The following is a 20,838-nucleotide window of genomic DNA, read 5'->3' as shown; positions in this document are numbered from 1 at the left end:
ATGACACACTTCACCTGGCAGAATGTCAATAGCTAATCTGCACATGGAGGCACAAGCACACACACCCCTTTCAGCTCTTTGACTTATTTCTCAGCGTAATGAAAGGCATTGAATAGGAGTCAATAGGAACGTGATTAGTTCATTATGTGCTTTCAGGAGTATTTGGCAAAGTGGGTCTTCGTGACATGTTCAAACCTGCAAGTGTTTGCTATTTTTGTGTGAAAAGTGGATGAAGTCGCTTTGGGAAATGAAAAGGATTCATCGTGTTGAAGTGTGGGTGTGTGTGAGTGTGTGTGTGTGCGTGCGCACCTGAGTCAACGAGAAGGACCATGCAAAAGTGCTGAGCTGGAGTGTGTTTGGTCGACTTTATTGGTAACCTCTGTTATCTGTCACTTGCAAGGATAATTTAGTATGGCAGGTGTCCAGATGATGGCTGGTGATGGTGTGTGTCACTGTGTGTGTGGCGCACGCATACGTGCGTTCATGTTGATCGTCCCGGCCGAGACAACAGGATGAATGTATTTCATTGTGCCTCCCTCCCGGCACAGCTAATACTGTCAGCCTACAGGTAATATTGTAGACTTCACCGGCAATATATGACTCATATAGCATATGGGTTTACACGCACACACACACACTCAAGGTGTGTTCTGTTCTTCAATTTTTTGCTGTCAGTGTTGGAAGGAATGATATTGGGAGGTATGATTTGTTATGGATGTTGTATCAGTAAAATACCCATTTGTGCACCTCAATTATCCTCAGTGGTAGAAGGTAACAAGTACAAATACTGTGTTACTGTACTTCATTAGGTTTTACATGCATCTGTACTTTACTTGAATATTTATTTTTAATTTAATCCCTAGATTTGAAAACATCTGTTCTTTGTACTCCTTTGTCAAAAAAGGCTTGTGATTCGCGAATGATGACACAATGTAAAAAAAAAAAAGACAAATGGCTCGTGCTTTGCGGATGACAACAATGTATAAAAAGAGAAATAGAGAGAAGTCAGTCACGGTTGAGAATTTGATTGATTGATTGGCAGATTGAGTTCTTGGACTTGAAAGTGAACCAGGGAGCATTAATATCGATCCAACAGATTTGGAGAAGAAAAATATTCCCCATTCATGGCCTTACTTAAGAGAATTGTTTGATGTTGTCGGTCCCAAAAATGATTTGTTACAAATGTGTTGTGTCTTGTCTAAAAACTACTAGCTTCTGGTGTTCAAAATTATCTCTCTAATCTAAAAAAAAACAAACAAAAAAAAAACATAGGCATTCACTAATTTAGCATTTTTGTTAGACGGTTCACAATAGGAACATGTTTTGATAGCGTGTTGAGTGAAGTATTTTTTTTTGTTCTCATCAATAGTATAAAGTTAATAAAAGAGGGAAACTTTGTGCTCTTAAATATTTTCGGTGTGTTCGCTGAAGGCATGAAACCCAGCCCTGCTGAAAAATTTATGCTACTTGGTCTAGGAATTTCCAGGGTGTAGGCTTAGCTAACTAGCTAATTGTACCCTGTAGTGGCAGAAAAAAAAGAGATAAAAGTATAAAGTTAATAAAAGAGGGAAACTTTTTGCCCGGCCGGGGAGCCATGGGTGCAGGCCCGGCCACCAGGCGCTCGCCTTCGAGCCCCACCTCCAGGCCCGGCTCCAGAGGGGGGCCCTGGTGACCCGCGTCCGGGCAAGGGAAACCTCAATCCACTTATATTTTTCATCATAGCCATGCTTTGTCTGGTCCCTCACCTAAGATCTGTTTACCATGGGTGACCCTACCAAGGTCGTGAATCCCCAGATAACTTAGCTCCTAGGATCATTGGGACACACAAACCCCTCCACCACGATAAGGTGACGACTTACAGGAGGGGTCGTTTGAAGATAAATAATGTTAAGACTGAGAACTAAGTAGTACTGAAATATTTAAGAGCACAAAATTTCCCTCTTTTATTAACTTTATACTATTGATAATAACAAAAAAAAAATACTTTTGGGTGTGTTCGCTGAAGGCATGAAACCCAGCCCCGCTGAAAAATGTATGCTACTTGGTCTAGCAATTTTCAGGGTGTAGGCTTACCTAACTAGCTAATTGTACCCTGTAGTGGCAGAAATTGGCCTAGTATTAATAACAAAGTAACTCGCAATTGTGCCCGATAACCACTGATGTGAACGAAGGGGCTTGAGTTCTTATATAGTGGGGAGGTACGACTCATTATGGACGCCCAACGGCGTCATCAGGCGCCATTTTGGCCACTCCCAAAAATTCAGGAAAACTGAAATGGTGAAAAACAGTTTAACACTCTATCGCCACAATTCAGTACTACTTAGTTCTCAGTCTTAACATTATTTATGTTCAAACGACCCCTCCTGTAAGTCGTCACCTTATCGTGGTGGAGGGGTTTGTGTGTCCCAATGATCCTAGGAGCTAAGTTATCTGGGGCTTCACGACCCTGGTAAGGTCACCCATGGTAAACAGATCTTAGGTGAGGGACCAGACAAAGCATGGCTAAAAGACTCCTATGATGAAAAATATAAGTGGATTGAGGTTTCCCTTGCCCGGACGCGGGTCACCAGGGCCCCCCTCTGGAGCCGGGCCTGGAGGTGGGGCTCGAAGGCGAGCGCCTAGTGGCCGGGCCTGCACCCATGGCTCCCGCCCGGGCAAAGCCTGAAAGGGTAACGGGGGACCTCCTTCCCATGGTCTCACTACCTGTGAGAGGGGCCATAGGGGTCGGGTGCAGTGCCAAAGGCAGGGACCTTGGCGATCCGATCCCCGGCTACAGAAATTGGCTCTAGGGACGTGGAATGTCACCTCACTGGCAGGGAAGGAGCCCGAGCTGGTGTGAGGTCGGGCCCGCCTCCACACACGGTTTGGGCTCTGTTACCAGTCCTCTCGAGAGGGGTTGGACTCTCTTCTATTCTGGAGTTGCCCACGGTGGAGGCACCGAGCAAGTGTGGGTATACTTATTGACCCCCGGCTCGGCGCCTGTTCGTTGGGGTTCACCCCGGTAGACGAGAGGGTAGCCTCCCTCCGCCTTCGGGTGGGGGGACGGGTCCTGACTGTTGTTTGTACCTATGCACAAAACAGAAGTTCGGAATACTCACCCTTTTTGGAGTCCTTAGAGGGGTGCTGGAGAGTGCTCCCGCTGGGGACTCCATCGTTCTGCTGGGGGACTTCAATGCTCACGTGGGCAATGACAGTGAGACCTGGAACGGCGTGATTGTGAGGAACGGCCCCCGATCAGAACCTGAGCGGTGTTCTGCTATTGGACTTTTGTGCTCATCACAGATTCTCCATAACGAACACCCTCACCTATGAGGACCCACAGCTCGTGACCGAAAGAACAAGATCCCGGATACAAGCGGCCGAAATGAGTTTCCTCCGCAGGGTGTCCAGGCTCTCCCTTAGAGATAGGGTGAGAAGCTCATCCGGGAGAGGCTGAGAGTAGAGCTGCTGCTCCTGCACATTGAGAGGAGCCAGATGAGCTGGCTCGGGCATCTGTTTAGGATGCTTCCTGGATGCCTCCCTGGTGAGGTGTTCCGGGCACGTCTCACCGGCAGGAGACCCCAGGGACGACTGAGGACACGCTGGAGAGTCTACGTCTCTCGGCTGGGATCTTTTTGCCAACATATATCGTGACTTATGGGCTGCAAAGCGTCAAGTCCCTTTCCATCACTGTAAATCCCACCAACTGTTGTTCGAACACTTTTGTTGTCTCAATTTCCACTTGCCATGCCCTGAAACCAGTTCTCAGACACAATATATAGGGAAGAACACAGGAACATAGAGTAATAAACACTACATAAATAAATACAAAGCAACACACAATCCAGGCCCCGTGTGGAGATAAATGTGACCAGCAGTGCTCACCCCCAGCAGAAGGAAATCCAATTCTCTTTCACTTTTATCCCTGAGACTAATGTTACTGTCAAAGAAGACACCACCACCAGAGAACCACGGCTCTCTGTGTGTGTCCTAATGTGTGTGTCTTTGCACCAATAGTGAATTCATTTAAGGTGATGCATTGCTGCCTTTACCTACAATCTAACTTGAGGCCTCTGTGGTGTTGTTCTGCCTTCCTGTGACAGGATTTTGACCCCAACTCCCTCACATCTGCTCTTTATATAGATGTCATCCCCTTTCACCTCTCATCTCCTTTCTTTACAATTTCTTATAATTCTCATTTCCTTTCTGTATCTGCTCATCTTTCATCTTTCTTATCTGCTCTCTTGCCTGTTCTAGGGGTTGAACGCATCGACTTTACTAATATGCAATGACAGCTATAGCTTGAGATTGATTAATCAGCAATGATGTGTTTTGAAGCAACATTGACACCTCGCTGAAATCAATGGATGGGGGGGGGGGGGGGGGGGGTTCGCACAGCAGCATTGCCTCAAGCGTGTGGCAATATTGCACTAATCATGAGAAGTTCTATCCTCAAATATATCAAAAGCACAGGTGCTATGCACGCCCATCTGAAGAGGCACCTGCTCATGCTAGCTGACAAGTAACCTTAAATCCTCACGTCAGCCCTCAGCAAAATTACCAAATGCCCTCCTGTAACTGAAAAGAGAATATACTGGAGTATCTGCTTCGATGATGAAACAATGACAAGCCGTGGTCGACCATTAATCTCTTTATTAAACTACGAGTTAATGTTACCAAAGAAAAACAGAAATGCAACTAGTGTCCCGCTCAACTGTCAACCTTTATATCACAGACGCACGCAATCTTCTTACTCTCAGTGTTGCCAACTCCTCAGTAAGGAAAGAGGCTATTAGCTGTCCTAAAAGTCATTAGATGATGTCACAACCTCATTTACATAATTAATTGCAATGGACACTGTAAAACCCCTACTTTCATCCACTTGCTATTTATCCCATCTGATCTTTTTTCCCATTCTTATTCCCTTTAATCTCATTTGCATTGGTTCTACTTCTAATTTAATCTCATCCTGTTTGACTTCTCATCTGTTATTTTTTTCCCCTGTCCCTTTTCACCGCAACGGTTTCCTTCCAAAACTCATTTGATCTCATTCTCAGTCCTTCTCATCTCCCATCTCCCTCGTTCTCCTCTCATTTCTTCTTCTCATGTGTTCACCTCTTCTCTGTCCATTCTCATCTCTTTTCCATCTTATTTCTTTAGTTTTTGCTCCACCGTATGACTCTTTCCTGTGTTGAGGTCTCCCATCCTATACCCTCATTTCCTCCCTTCATCCACTTTGCTTCCCACGGTGTATTGAGAATCTTGCCTTATCTCTTCACTTACATCTCCATATTTTCTGTAATTGACAACAAATTACAATAACAACCACAACATGTTGGCAATTAAAGTTAATTAAATCATTAATTTAGTGTACATAAAGATTTGACAAGGAAAGGCTGCTTGCATGAAGCTCCTGAAAATAGAAAGGTAGAAATATCACAGTCTTTCCATTAAAAGACACACAAAATGGTTTGTACATGTTTGTTTGTGATTGGCAAAGCAGGGCCGTAGGAGGCCGAGCCTTTGGAGACCCCCGCCGAAAAGGAACGCCTGCTGTTTTAATGTGTGTGTTTGTGTGTGTGTGCCTGCGTTTGTATACATGTGATTGCATCTACTTTGTTAGTCATTTGTAAGCCTGACCAGATGCCAAGCAGAGGCGCATAGTGCACATGGCCTGTCAGTCAACCTTACAGACACACATGCAAACATACATGTGTGCAGGTGCACAGTGATTAAACCGCAACACCCCCACCCACATCTCCTCTCCCTTGAGGCTGATTAGTATTCATGAGATCTCAGGAGGACCCCTTAAAACACCCTCTCTATCTCTCTCTCTTTCTCACACATACACACACACACACACACACACGCACACACACACTCACACACAAATATTCTGGTGGATCAGTCCATTCTAATTATCTCCTGGCGTTCATGGAGAGGCTTGATTAGAAGCTGTCAGTATGACTGATGATGACACGCCGCGTTATCCCCCAGAGAGATGAGCCAGGGCCAGAGAAGAAGGCCGGTCACAGCTGTGGGCTGCACCGCTTCTCTGTCCTTGTTTCTTTATAGTCAGCGTCTTTGTTCCACATAATTGTGCTTCATTACAGCTGCCTTGTTATGTCTTCTTCTAGGTAAGCCGGTGATGATCATAACAGAGTTCATGGAGAATGGATCACTGGACACCTTCCTCAAGGTGAGTCAGCAACAAGCAGAAGCACTCTCAGACTTTCAAGGTCAAGGATGTCAACTCCAGGTAGAAGATGATGTCCCTGCTGTAAAGTCGTCCAAATTGTAGTTTGCCCACAAAAGTTCTATCAAAACTGGCTTTCAACTCATAAAGGAAGAGAATTTAACAGGTGGAGGTCCACCAAAGACTTGTTGGGCATTCACAACTCAACACTATTTCAGTCACTTATGAAACTTATGTTAATGCGATCACCACAAAAAAACACTTGTTTAATTAACCCTCCATCAGCATTAAGTTGTATTTAAGTGGAAACTATTTTAAAATAAACTACACAGTGATGATCAACAAAATGTTGGTCCTGTGAAATCATCAACATTGAGTACATGTCCACAATAAAATACAGTGAATACTGTAACAAACAGGTAATAATGAAATTGCGCTTTCTGCACAAAATCTTAGGATACAATAACGGATAGTTAATATAGTATGAATATAAATGTAATTTTATTGTTAAGCTTTTCAAAATTTGGGCAAAATGCATGACTGAAAAGGGAGCTATTTATTCATATAGTGTTAACACACTTTCAGAAGTAAGCTGCCACTCCCTAAAGATTTGATTTAATTAATGCCTTAAAATGTATTCATTGCATGTCATTCATGTGAGCCTTTGAAACAAGGGATGTCATTTTATTTGTTTTTTTTGTTTGTTTTTTTTTAATGATTTGTACCTGAATGATTGAAAGTCCGTTGCATAAATCCATAATAAATTGAGTTTTGCGGCTCTGGTTGACTTCATGCTCCTAAAAATCACTGCCATGCACCAGAGACTGCGATGATCAGCCCAGAGCAAAATACAGTAGATGGCCATCTCATCAGCACTACTGAGGCAAAATACATGGGAACTGATATCCTAAAACAAGCAAAAAAAAACACACAGTCACAAAATCACACACTGATTAAAAAAAAAAAAAGTTGTGTATAGCAGTTTGTATTATAACAAGGGTCGTAAAGAGTGTCCACTGTGCCTCAATATAATAATGGAACATGTTTTATGTTTTTTACAGCTGATCTGTGCTCCAGGCCACCATATGTGTCTTTAATTATGCTGACCATTTATTAAACAACTGTCCCTGAGAAAATACAAAACCACTGATCTGTCAGGGAAGGTCTCACTCGCTCATTAACATCCTAGTATCCTCCTGAATTTAATTTTGCCCAAAAAGCCACACAAATGTGCTCAATTATAACCCTATACAGTATATACCCTGTCCTACTATGCACAATTGATCGTTTGAGCATCGTCATTGCAATGTACATGTGCGCAGTAGTTGCATCGCAGGGTCCTGTGGGACCTGGTTGGACAAGGTAATAAGATTAGCAGTGTTGTTACAATAAATTATAACCCATCAACTAACACACAAAGCAGCCCAGAGTGTTATGTACTTTTTATTTTATATAACAATTAATGAGGACACGGGAAACAATTACATGCCTGCATTTAATCTCTCGCTCTCTTCAGAATGTGACGAACAAATGTATGTCACAACAGATTATACTTGAGGGGATGGGGGAAAGCCACGGAATTATTTAAGGGAGAAACTTCAGGTGTACACAATGTGTTTTGCTTAAACTAATGCTCTTAAATGAAGAAATAATAATGCATATGTCCCACGACCCTAGTGAGGATAAGTGGAACGGAAGATGAATGAATGAATGAATAATCTATTCATGCGTTTATATATATATATATATATATATATATATATATATATATATATATATATATATATATATATATACATACACACACACACATACATACATACATATATATATATATATATATATATATATATACGCAAACACACACACAGTGTGTGTGTGTATGCATACATATATAATTCTGTTGTTCCTCATTAATCTCCTTCCCGACCAGCCGAGCAATACAATGTAGTGGGCAGATTGATAGAGGAAGTCAGTAGGTTTGTTAGACACATCAATCAATCAGCATCTCACAAAACCACCAGCTAATTAACTTACTCCACAGCTGCTGAGGGGGGAGACAGGCAAAGAACCATAGTTGTTGGTAGAGGGCAGTGTGCAGATTCAGGAAGATGATGGCTACAAGATAAATGGATATGTGGAGACTGAATCCACCTAATAGAGAGTTCTCTCTGTCTCTGAGACAAGAAGCCATGAATAGATATGGATGGAGGGAACATTGAAACAGAGGGGAGGAGAGATTAAATGAAGGAAAAAGGGTGACCAATAACATGGATGGGTTTTTAATGGGTACCACTGGCAGAAATAATTTGCAGAGGAAGGTAAGGTGGACTGTCATCAATCAACAGGCTCTTCTTCCCTGACTAAGACACAAAAACTGGACTCGGGTGAGCACGAATTCCGGATCCTCCATGGGTCTGTGACCGAAAAAGAAAATCATCTTTCATTGACACCCATCAGATGGAGGCCAAAGTTCATAGTTAGCAAGAGGTAGCATGAATTTGAAATGCTGCTCTGGGACACTTCAGAAGAGTTGTTTTGTTTTGGTTTTGTTTTTTTGCCAGAAGCTTGAAATTCTAGTTGAAGGAGGCAGCATCCATTACATCATCCTGCTGCTGCTCAGTGAGAGCTTTTACACTGTATTGCTGTGTATTAATTCATCTTTCACCTTGTCTCTCCCCACAGAAACACGACGGCCAGTTCACAGTAATCCAGCTGGTCGGCATGCTGCGTGGCATTGCCTCAGGCATGAAGTACCTGTCAGACATGAGCTATGTTCATCGGGATCTCGCTGCACGAAATATCCTGGTCAACAGCAACCTTGTGTGTAAGGTGTCTGACTTTGGCCTGAGTCGGGTTCTGGAGGACGACCCAGAGGCTGCATACACCACTAGGGTAAGACAGATGCATTCATTAAAAAAAAACAATATATGACTTAAGTACATGACCTATATTCTACTGCCCACACTACTCTTCTCACGAACAATGTTCCTTTTGCGCTATTTACATCTGTTTTTTTGGGCAAGTGACGGCATTTGAAATTTCACGTTGCGTCAACTTGGAGAACCTCTCAGAATTTCGGCCTGTAGGAGCTTGTTGATGGATGTTTTTAACTGAAACCTGTCAGCCAATTGGAGCTGCAGTCCTCCGAGTAGCTGATCCATCCATCCATCCATTTTCTGCGCCGCTTATCCTCACTAGGGTCGCGGGAGTGCTGGAGCCTATCCCAGCTATCAACGGGCAGGAGTCGGGGTACACCCTGAACTGGTTGCCACCCAATCGCAGGGCACATTTAAACAAACAACCATTCACACTCACATTCACACCTACGGGCAATTTAGAGTCTTCAATCAACCTACCACGCATGTTTTTGGGATGTGGGATGAATCCGGAGTGCCCGGAGAAAACCCACGCAGACACGGGGAGAACATGCAAACTCCACACAGGTTGGGCCGGGGATTGAACCGTGATCCTCGGAACTGTGAGGCAGATGCTCTAACCAGTCGTCCACCGTGCCGCTCCGAGTAGCTGATAAAATGAAAATGTTGGAGATATGTTAAGAAATAATAACATTATCCTGTTTTAATCTAATTCGAAGGCATTTATTGACCAGATTTTATATGTGATATGCCAAAAACGTTCCCCCAAAAGGTCCTTATCTCAGATGCAACAAAAATACATTAATTCGGAACTTTCTAAATTCTTGGTGTGTTGTACTTAGGTTGATGTGGCCATTCCAACCAGACTTGGTTAGACAGACTTTGAAATTTTGACAACCATTGTCATTTTAGTGAAATCTTCTCATATTGCTACTTAACTGTATATTACAAGAAAATAGTAGTAAGTATTCAAAAAAGATTGGCAACACATTTGCCGCATAGCCAAGGGTTTCAAATCTCCGCTTTAACTTTTCTGTGTGGCGTTAGCATGTTTTCCCAATGCTTGCACAGGTTTCTGCAGGTACTCTGGTTTCTCCCATATTCTAAAAGCAAGTATGCAAGTTAATTGAAAACTCTAAGTTGCCCATAGGTATGAATGTGAGTGTAAATTGTTGTCTATGTCTGCCCTGTGATTGACTGGTGACCAGTCCAGAGTGTAACCCTCTTGCCCAAAGTGAGTTGGGAAAGCCTCCAGCTCACCCGTGACTCTGAAAAGGATAAGTGGTAGAAAATTGATGAATGGATGAATCAACCAAGGGAGGGAGAAGACCCCCTATTTGCCCTGAATTCCTAATTCTCATTGAGTCAGTTTGCAACGTTGTGGAACGTGAGGAATGTCCTTTTCCGTTCCAGCATGACTTTACCCCAGTGCCCAAAGCAAAGTCTCTTGAGGGATGGTTGAATGGTCCAGTACCTTTGTCCGTATAATGTGTTTATCAGAACCAAAAACAAACTTTTGCTGTCAGAAACGACTTGTACATCACCAATCCTTAGGTAGAGATAGCAGATTACCCATGAACACAAGACAGAGCCTAAGGCCCAAAAAAATACAGGAAAAGAACAGGATCCCGATAAGACCAAATGTTTTACATAAATGACCTATGATAAGGACCTGGTCACAAGACACCTGGTGGTTTAAGACGTTACACGTCAGCTAGTTTGTTTAAAAAAAATAAAAAAAATAAAAAATCACATCCCTGAAATCCTTTGAGTCTCTTAAAGATACAGTATTTGGCACAATAGATCAACAGTGTTGAGAATGCTGGACAATGGCAAATATATTCATAGTTGCATTTAAATAAACTCCATGTTTTTGCGGACTTATTGTCAAACTTGAGACATTTTTGGTCGCACAACCATCCTCGCACAGAGCCGTCGTCAGTGAGTTAAGCCATGGCGGAGTAGCTCATCTAAAATGCCCACAAGGAGATGGCATTATTCATATGCATAGGAAGAACTGTCGAGGATGTTATTTTTAATATGGCATTAGCATTGCCCTGGGAGGGGTGCATCAGCCGCAGACTGCTCCGCTGCAATCAGACACACACCCACTTAATGTCAGGAGACATCGATGGAGAGCTGGAGGCGATGGGAGGGGGCGGGGCAAGAGGCAGAGGTGGAGATATGGAAGACATCGAGAGAGGAGCAGGAATCAAATAAGGCTGAGAGGGAACAAGGGAGGGATCCAGTGAGAGCAGTGAAGAGATAAGAGAGGATGTTTAGGGACAGACAAGGGGGCGATGGAAACTAAAGTACAGTGCAGAGTGACTTGGCAGCTTTGTCTTTTATTTGACTTTGACCAAGCAGAGCAGAGATGGGGAATGCTTGGCAGTGCAGAGGCAGCTGCTGCATGTTAAAAGGACGAGCCTTGGTAGTTATTGTGCGTGTGTGTGCTCGTTGGAGCGAGACGGCGCGGGTCCCCAATTGTGTCGATACAGTGGCTCTTTATAGAACATATTTGATCTGTGCAAGCTCAACAAAGGCACAACAAGTAGGATGAAAGCAGAAAAAGGAAATTTGACAGAACGACTTGCTGGAGTAAACATGGCGAAGTCAGTGCTGATTTCCCCACCTCGATCCTTGATGTCAACATAGTTCAGAGCTTTTTATTATTGCTTTTCATTTATTATGCTACTGAGGCAAATCCCCATGATAGCGTTTCAATATTTAAAGACTTAACGTTCAGTGTGACATAGTATTCAGCGTGAAGGTGTTGCTAAGAATACAGTATATCGATTCTGTTAACCCTTTACTGCTCAGTGACTGTTTTTTTTTTTTTTTGTCAATGTCTTTCTGTCTCCAAAGTGTTCTGTAAATTGACTGTCTGTTGTCGTACTAGAGCGGCTCCAACTACCGGAGACAAATTCCTTGTGTGTTTTTTGGACATACTTTGGCAAATAAAGATGATTCTGATTCTGATTTGCAGGGAGGGAAGATCCCCATCAGGTGGACCGCTCCCGAGGCCATTGCCTACAGGAAGTTCACCTCAGCCAGTGATGTGTGGAGTTATGGTATCGTCATGTGGGAGGTGATTTCATATGGCGAGAGACCCTACTGGGAGATGTCCAACCAGGATGTGAGTCACAAACACAACAACATACTCAACCCCAAAGTTGTAATCATTAGAGTAGGCATCCAACCCCTAAAGTTCAATTTTCATCAGACTTGATTTCTTGGCCTCTTTTCTTTTTGTAGGTAATAAAAGCAATAGATGAAGGCTACCGTCTTCCTGCACCAATGGACTGTCCAGTGGTTCTGCACCAGCTCATGTTGGACTGCTGGGAGAAGGGACGAAGTGAGCGACCCAAGTTTGGACAGATCGTCACAATACTGGACAAGCTCATCAGAAACCCTGCCAGCCTAAGAGAGCTGGCTAACAGCCCAGCAGGGTCAGTGAGAGAGAGCTGAATAAATACATCGTCACTGCTTTAGATTTAATTTGGTGCCTGTTCAAGGGTCAGATTTTCTTTTCAGATACATCATTAGTTGCTGCAAAGAAGCAACAAGTCTAAAACCATAAGGCATCCAGCTGTACATATGTTTTTTTCTCATGCAGTTAAATACAAGAGTGGATAAAAGCACAATTAGTGTATTTGCTCTACCGAGTGGGGAAGTTACAAAAGTGCATCAACCAAAAATATCATACATGTATCAAAATGGAAGAAATACAATTTTGAGTCCATGTTAAGATCTCAAGTACTGCTGAAAATGCACGTGAGCAACTGCCAAACTACTCATTTGTATCCCAACAGCGAGGAGCTGACCACTCCAGAATTCAGTGTGAGCACTGTGGATGAGTGGTTGGAGGCCATCAAGATGGGCCACTATAAGGATAACTTTTCCAGCGCTGGATACATCAGCTTGGACTCAATACTCTACATCAGTGTCAGGTAAAAAATGGATTGTTCCTCTGTATCTTAATGACACTGTCTGTAAAAGATGTCGCCCATTTCAGAATGAGTGTTATGTGAAATGCACTAAGCTACAGTCGACAGCCTCATTTTGGCATCGGCATGGGCTTGTTACCCGTTTCAAGGTATACCACAGTTTTAAAAGTCACGGTTTCAAAACCATCCATCCATCCATTTTCTGATCCGCTTATCCTCACAAGGGTCGCAGGAGCTGGAGCATATCCCAGCTATCATCGGGCAGGAGGCGGGGTACACCCTGAACTGGTTGCCAGCCAATCGCAGGGCACACATAAACAAACAACCATTCACACTAACATTCACACCTAGTGGCAATTTAGATACTTCAATTAACCTACCATGGATGTTCTTGGGATGTGGGAGGAAACCGGAGTGCCCGGAGAAAACCCACACAGGCACGGGGAGGACATGCAAACTCCACACAGGCGGGGACGGGGATTGAACCCCGGTCCTCAGAACTGTAAGGGAGACGCTCTAACCAGTCGTCCACCGTGCTGCCGGTTTCAAAACCACTCCCGATGTTGGTGCAAGCAATCAGTGAGCCCAACAGATTTTTCCATCCATCCATTTTCTCCCGCTTATCCGAGGTCGGGTCGCGGGGGCAGTAGCTTGAGCAGGGACGCCCAGACTTCCTTCTCCCCAGCCACTTCATCCAGCTTTTCCGGGGGAATCCCGAGGCGTTCCCAGGCCAGCCGAAGGATGTAGTCTCTCCAGCGTGTCCTGGGTCGTCCCCGGGGTCTCCTCCCGGTGGGACGTGCCCGGAACACCCCACCAGGGACGCGTCCGGGAACTCCTCCACTTGGGGCAGGATCTCATCCCCGACCTGGAGAGGGCACGCCACCCTTTTCCGACTGAGGATCATGGTCTCCGATTTGGAGGTGCTGATTTTCATCCAAGCCGCTTCACACTCTGCTGCGAACCGCTCCAGTGAGAGTTCGAGATCATAGCTCAGAACCACATCATCTGCAAAAAGCAGAGATGCAATACTGAGGCCACCAAACCGGAACCCCTCTACGCCTCGGCTGTGCCTAGAAATTCTGTCCATAAAAGTTATGAACAGAATTGGTGACAAAGGGCAGCCTTGGCAGAGTCCAACGCTCACCGGAAACGAGTCCGATTTACTGCCGGATACGCGGACCAAACTCTGACTCCGGTCGTACAGGGACCGAACAGATTTTTCCTTTCTCGAAAAAGTCGTCTCTTTGGGGATTTTTGAGGGGACACCGTGCCTTGGTAGAGGAAGTTTATTCAAAACATGCTTACAAAGATCGGATGCACATATTGGAGGCAATACTTCCAAAACGATATATCACATTTACAAGAGTGATCACGGTCACTCTTCAACAAATTCAAGGTAACAATAATATACTGTATAACTGTAACATTGTCTTGAAATTAACATATGCAACCAGCTACGATAGCGTGCCTATAATTGATGAAGTAAATACTACGCTACTGAGGCAGATAACATGGCTAACTAGCATCGCTAACAGCAATTCATCTCCGCTCTGACGTTACTTCACAAAGCGGAGAAGAGCAGAGAGACATATTTTCTGAGAAATAAGTAATTTTACTGTCCTACTACATTGTGATTTATTTTAGAAAAATTCAATTGTAGTCGCTGATGGTGTAGTGCTACATTTGCCTGACTTCAGTGCAGGCAGCGTGGGTTCAGTTCCCACTCAGTGACGTCACTGCAAATGGTTGTCTGTGTGTATACAGTATGTACCCTGCGACTGACTGGCGACCAGCTCAGGGTGTAGTCTGCCTTACGCCACAAGTAAACTGGGATAGGCTCCAGTGCCCTGTGACCTTAAATAGGATAAGTGGTAGAGAGAATGGATCGTACGTTTACTGATGTATCTACAAACAACTCACACTACAGGACCATTTGGGCAGATAATCCCCTAAAAATCAGCCCAGTTGTTTAAATTTAGGGAATGGAGAGTTGAACTGAAGTATTATTACTATATTATTATTACTGTACTATTTACAGCCTTTCAAAAACAGAATCAACGGCTAATAATTCAGAACACAGATAACATACAGAGTCAAAGCCCAAGAAACTTTGATTTATTTATCACTGCCAAACCCTTACACTGTATATCAAAAATAATATAATCTGACAGTATGAGCACATTCTACTCATACTAAATTTATAATTTCATAGATTTGGCGGAGTGCGCTTGAATGGTGGCCTTTTGGATGCCTTATTTTGCTCTTGGTCTTTTTGTTGCCCTATAGAGGCTATTATAAAGAGTAAAGTATATGTACAGGAAGTATTTGTATAGTGGTCTTCAATGGGGTGAAAAAAGTCATTTACTCAAATATTTCAAAATAATACATTTTAGAGCTGTAATTGAAATACCAAGATATCGTGAATATTTTTGCTTACAGGTATAATACTGTCTGAATCTGATATGCTTATTTTGGCATTCAGTGGACTGTTATTATTGTATTTTCTTACAGAGTTTTACACCTGTAGTATTTTTGTCTCTTGCAGTGAATTGGCTAAAATGGGTGTGACTCTAGCCGGTCACCAGAAGAAGATTTTATCCAGTGTGCAGAGCCTGCAGACCCAGGGGACACATGTGCAAGTATAACACTCTTCACATTAACACACATTGAGTGAGCACCAAGGGTTTGGATGCCCATGTTAAGATTTTCCCCACTAAAATGGAGACTGGATATGCCATTTTTTTATTTACGCCGTTTTAACAGTCACTGAGTTGGAGGACAACATGGACGATTGCCTCGTTTACATTCTTACACCATTCTTCCCCTCCTCAATGGACAATACCAGCTTTGGAGTCCCCAGCAGCAACACAACCACCAATACAGACCAACATCTACAGCATCATTCACATTGCAACAGCTTAAAAAAAAAAAAAAAAAACTCAGAAAGGAAGGACAAGAAAATAGAATCTAATTCTCATGTGATGTTTGCTGTTGGTTTTGTTGTATTCTTGTTTCTGCTTTCACCTTGAAGAATTGAAGAGATGCCACGAGTACATGTAATTTACAGCATATGTGTAGATGTATGTTTATAGGTGGCGGTGAATCCCACAGCCGTATAGATGGACCTAACGTTTGTTTTGGTTTCGAGATTTGTATGCTAGTTTCTACCTAGTATGTGTGCAGCCTCCTCCATTCCTCAGTCATAGACAATGAGGAATGACCTGAATATTTGGGTGTGAGGGGAACTGGACCTAAAGAGTAAGTATTGCAACTGGTAACATTTGTGTACAAGGACGAGTGCTTCCCTCGAGACAGATTGGATATTGGCCATTCATGATGTCCAAAGAACCTCCTGAATGTTCATGTGGTGCCATTTTTCTTCCATTACATTGTTTCCAGCAATATTCAGAACAATGCTGGTCAGTTGAGGCATTTTATTTCACACGATTTAAGGAGAAGTTTGCAATTTTAAAACTGGTAGCAAGATTTGAACGTAGCCTCACTTCACAAAAAATTAAAAGAGAGGTGATAAGCTTACCTGTTGAGCAGAAATGTTGCTAATTCCGCGTCGCTCCTGAATCCTCTCAGCTGCCTGAGGTCCCTCCGCTCTGCTTCTGTATGCTAGTCTTATGTCCAGTTGTTAGCAAATGAGGGATGGACCTTTTTTATGGAGGTAGATATTCCAGCAGTGTTTCATCAAAGCTCCTGAACCCCAAGCTCAAGCCAATGTGAGCGCAAATGGTTGTTTGTTTGTAAGTGCCCTGCGATTGGCTGGCAACCAGTTCAGGGTGTACCCCACCTCCTGCCCGATGATAGCTGGGATAGGCTCCAGCACGCCCGCGACCCTGGTGAGGAGAAGCGGCTCAGAAAATGGATGGATGGATGGACTGTCGTCTCCTGTCTCTGATTAGCTGCACTTTCCCGGGCACTGTGGCTTCTTAAGAATCAAAGTAGAGGTAAAAGATGGGAACAGAGAGGGATTTTTTTTTTCTTTTTACAGATCATATTACTAACTGTCAGGTTTATACTGACAGTTTTAAAAAATGTGACAGTGTTTTGTTTTGTTTTTTGTGGAAAACTGCAAACTTCCCCTTTTTTAATGAAGGTAAAAGTGTTGAGGTGTATAGCTAAAGTCAAAATCAAGTTGACACTTGGGCTTTGTTGCTGAAGGGTCCAACAATGGCTGGTATACTTTAATTTCCGCTCGTATGGCTGGATGGTTACACAAGGCTTGTCACCATAATTGCAGTGCTTCCTCTCCCCCCAAATTGCACAGTTATTTAAAACCAACGTATTTCAAATAAACACACAATGTAAGTTTGACAGAGCAAAAGGCTGATTGTCTGTGAGAAAATGCCAATCGTTTGCGCAGCAGTTAGTTATCAGGTGAAGAGAAACAGGACCTTTTTAATGGCACTCAATCTGATTTTCAGTGTTTTATTGTGTAGAACTCTAAAAGACAGAGTGACATAACACACCATATATATGATTGTACCATACTGTAAAATATGTACAGCGTTGCTTACCAATATTAGAATGTTTGTAATGATAATGACTATGATGTACTTTTGTTATGAAAAAGAGATTTGTGAGTGCTTGTTCAGGGGAAGGGCAGACTGGACAAAAGTGTGAGGCGCTTTATTTGTTTGAACGAACGAATGTAGCATGGGTAAGAAGATTCATCTTTGACTGACAGGCAACAGTGACCGCAGTTTCTACATTAACTTGGAATAAGTAGAATGGACTGCATCCGATTTAAATCCAGGAATTTCGTTGGCTTCTTAAGTGTAATTACACAGGCTCCTGCTGTACACAGTGATTCCATTATTGTGGTTGAGCATGCAGGAGTTAAATGTGAAGTTTGACTGTTGGGGTGTGTATATATATATATATATATATATATATATATATATATATATATATAGCACAGTGGACGACTGGTTAGCACATCTTCCTCACAGTTCTGAGGACCGGGGTTCAAATCCCGGCCCCGCCTGTGTGGAGTTTGCATGTTCTCCCCGTGCCTGCGTGGGTTTTCTCCAGGTACACCGGTTTCCTCCCACATCCCAAAAACATGCATGGTAGGTTAATTGAAGACTCTAATTACACACACACACCCACACATACAAGTCACACTACAGGACCATTTGGGCAGATAATCCCCTAAAAGACAGCCCAGTTGTTTAAATTTAGGGAATGGAGAGTTGAAGTGAAGTATTATTACTATATTATTATTACTGTAGTATTTACAGCCTTTCAAAAACAGAATCAACGGCTAATAATTCAGAACACAGATAACATACAGAGTCACAGCCCAATAAACTTTGATTTATTTATCACTGCCAAACCCTTACACTGTATATCAAAAATAATATAATCTGAGAGTATGAGCACATTCTACTCATACTAAATTTATAATTTCATGGATTTGGCGGAGTGCGCTTGAATGGTGGCCTTTTGGATGCCTTATTTTGCTCTTGGTCTTTTTGTTGCCCTATAGAGGCTATTATAAAGAGTAAAGTATATGTACAGGAAGTATTTATCTGGTCTTCAAATGTCCACGCATCACACACACTTTCATTCTAACCAATGATTTTGTTATCTCAAGTGGGGAAAACAACTGCAGAGAAACAACGTTTTTTGCAGAAATGGACAGTATTGTTATTTATTTGAGTGGTAATGTTCTGTGATCTAAACAAATAAGAATGTGATTGACTGACGCACCCTTGGTCTATTTGGTTACATATTGTATTTTAATCAATTACAAGGTTGAAACATGATTAATTATCTCCCCAACAGATACGGTTGGAACAGATGCAACCCTCCAATGAACTCATTCACTGCCAGCCGTTTTAATGCATTATGATTGATCTTTCAAAACGTACCGAATATAATGTTGTTATAACATAATCCCTGAACCTACCAAAGAAAGAATAGACTTTCTTCTTTCAACAGAAAAAAAAGTTTGTTTCTAACTTTAGTAATTTGCAGAAGAACATGGGTTGGTTTCATCAAAAATATTGGTTTTCACACCAAAAAGCATGGTAAACAAGCTTTTTGTAAAAAGAAATATGTCAAGCAGAACAATACCTTTTGGTTATGTGACACCTCAAGTTATAAAACAACAAAACAAGACAGAGAAAAGACTTTTGATGGCAAAATAATTTATTTCCAGATCTGCAACTAAGAAACAAGCCGTGAGTGACTGTGAGTCACTGCATTGATCGACTGTGGCTTTTTTACATGGCGTTTGCCATTCACTCCATGAGCTGCGTCATCTTTTCATGTGATCGCGACACACAATTTCTACTACATATCGCGACACATAACTCTGTTCAAGTGTGAGTCACCTAAACTCGTCCGTCTTTCAACATGTTGGCATTTCTGTCTCATAATCGACGTGAAAAGATGAGATTCACCCCATAATCTTAATCTTCAACTCAAAGGCTGTGCAGATCTCAAATCTAAAAGCGATGGAACACCTCCATCTACAGGCACGTTAGTCATTAGAGTGGTTTACAAACCTGAATTTAACAGACAAGCTTTGCAAGACCCTCTTCCATGCCTTCCTTTTGAAAAACTTAAATTATGAATATATTCAACAGTGGCAGTAAAAAGTTGGATTCTAGTAGACAAATATATATATATATATATATATATATATATATATATATATATATATCCGTGGCAGTGAATGAGTTATGATGCCTACACACTAATTTTCAAGCCTCAAATCCCATCTTTTTCCTAAAATTTACTTGGTGAAGTATGTGGCTTGGTGTGTGAATGTTCATGAGTGACTCTCAGTTGAACTTCTCACTTTTCCTTTCTTTGCCCACCAAACAATGTTTATTGACCACAAAGCCAGTTTCTTCTGCCATGCTTGTTGTAAAGGGTGTAGGCATTCTCATGTCTTTCATGTTGCTGTAATAAATATGCTAATATTTCTAATTTCTCAGCTGTAGCCTCTATTGTCTCTTTCTTTCATTTCACCACAAACAAAAACACACACACACACACAGCAATTCACATGCATAATTCCAGAGATACCGTACACAATTCAAAGTGCCTTTACAGGAAGGTAATACGAGAACCTCGCTTAATTATTTTCGCTGCTAAAAAGCCTGCAAGTATCAAATGATTTGTTGAGTGCTGACCAGTCAGCATAAAAGGTTGCTTAGTTAACCGATCCAACCACCCACCCCCCACCCCCACAACTGCCCTTCACTCCCCAGCTAGGCTGCAATGCTGATAGTGGGGTAAAATTATGCCATAATATTAGTGCATGGCAAACAGTGTCCCGCCTGTGACCACATCTTCATTCAAAGACTGTGCATTGTGTTCCATAAGGAGAGATCATTTTGTCTCTTGAGAGGAGGAAGGTCAGTGACTCCTGGCCTTAGTTAACCCCTTAATGCAGTGGCCCAGTTGCTGTCGCTCTATGTTACCGCCATTACACCTCATTTATTCCATCATATTAGAGTTCATATTCCCATATCAGTCACTCCCCCACCACTCTCAATACACACACACACACACACACACACACACACACAAACACGGCAAGACATTCAAAACTCCTTGCATGGGTGTCTCTCCGTTTACTCTATATCTCTCTCGTCCGGCTACTGCAATCTTTCCACTGGCCTTGTGCGCTCCCATCCTGCCTGTTTCTATTCATCCGGTGCAAACAGAGAGAAATGTAGCAGTTCGTCTTCAGACGTAGACTTAGCTGTTATCTTCGCCTCATTTTCAAATGTTTCCCCGCCACCATCCATCCATCAATCAATCCATCCATTCTGCTAAAAGGTTTTCCTATCAAGCAACACAGGGGTCC

The 20,838-nt window shown here is 42.6% G+C and overlaps 1 protein-coding gene across 1 annotated transcript in view; it reads left to right on the top strand.

Annotated features, from left to right (window-relative positions):
• epha4b (eph receptor A4b) overlaps positions 1–19,959 on the top strand; it is a 123,278-nt gene extending 103,319 nt beyond the window's left edge. The window contains exons 14-19 of the mRNA XM_061695319.1: positions 6,117–6,178; positions 8,861–9,070; positions 12,041–12,190; positions 12,310–12,503; positions 12,867–13,004; positions 15,547–19,959. Of these exons, the coding sequence (XP_061551303.1) occupies positions 6,117–6,178; positions 8,861–9,070; positions 12,041–12,190; positions 12,310–12,503; positions 12,867–13,004; positions 15,547–15,646 (854 nt within the window). The 3' untranslated portion in view covers positions 15,647–19,959. The remainder of the gene's footprint in view (positions 1–6,116; positions 6,179–8,860; positions 9,071–12,040; positions 12,191–12,309; positions 12,504–12,866; positions 13,005–15,546) is intronic.
• The last annotated feature ends 879 nt before the right edge of the window (positions 19,960–20,838 follow it).

Source organism: Phycodurus eques, chromosome 13 (assembly GCF_024500275.1).
Source record: "Phycodurus eques isolate BA_2022a chromosome 13, UOR_Pequ_1.1, whole genome shotgun sequence".
Taxonomy (NCBI): Eukaryota; Metazoa; Chordata; class Actinopteri; order Syngnathiformes; family Syngnathidae; genus Phycodurus; species Phycodurus eques.
This window is presented reverse-complemented; position numbering and strand designations above follow the sequence as displayed.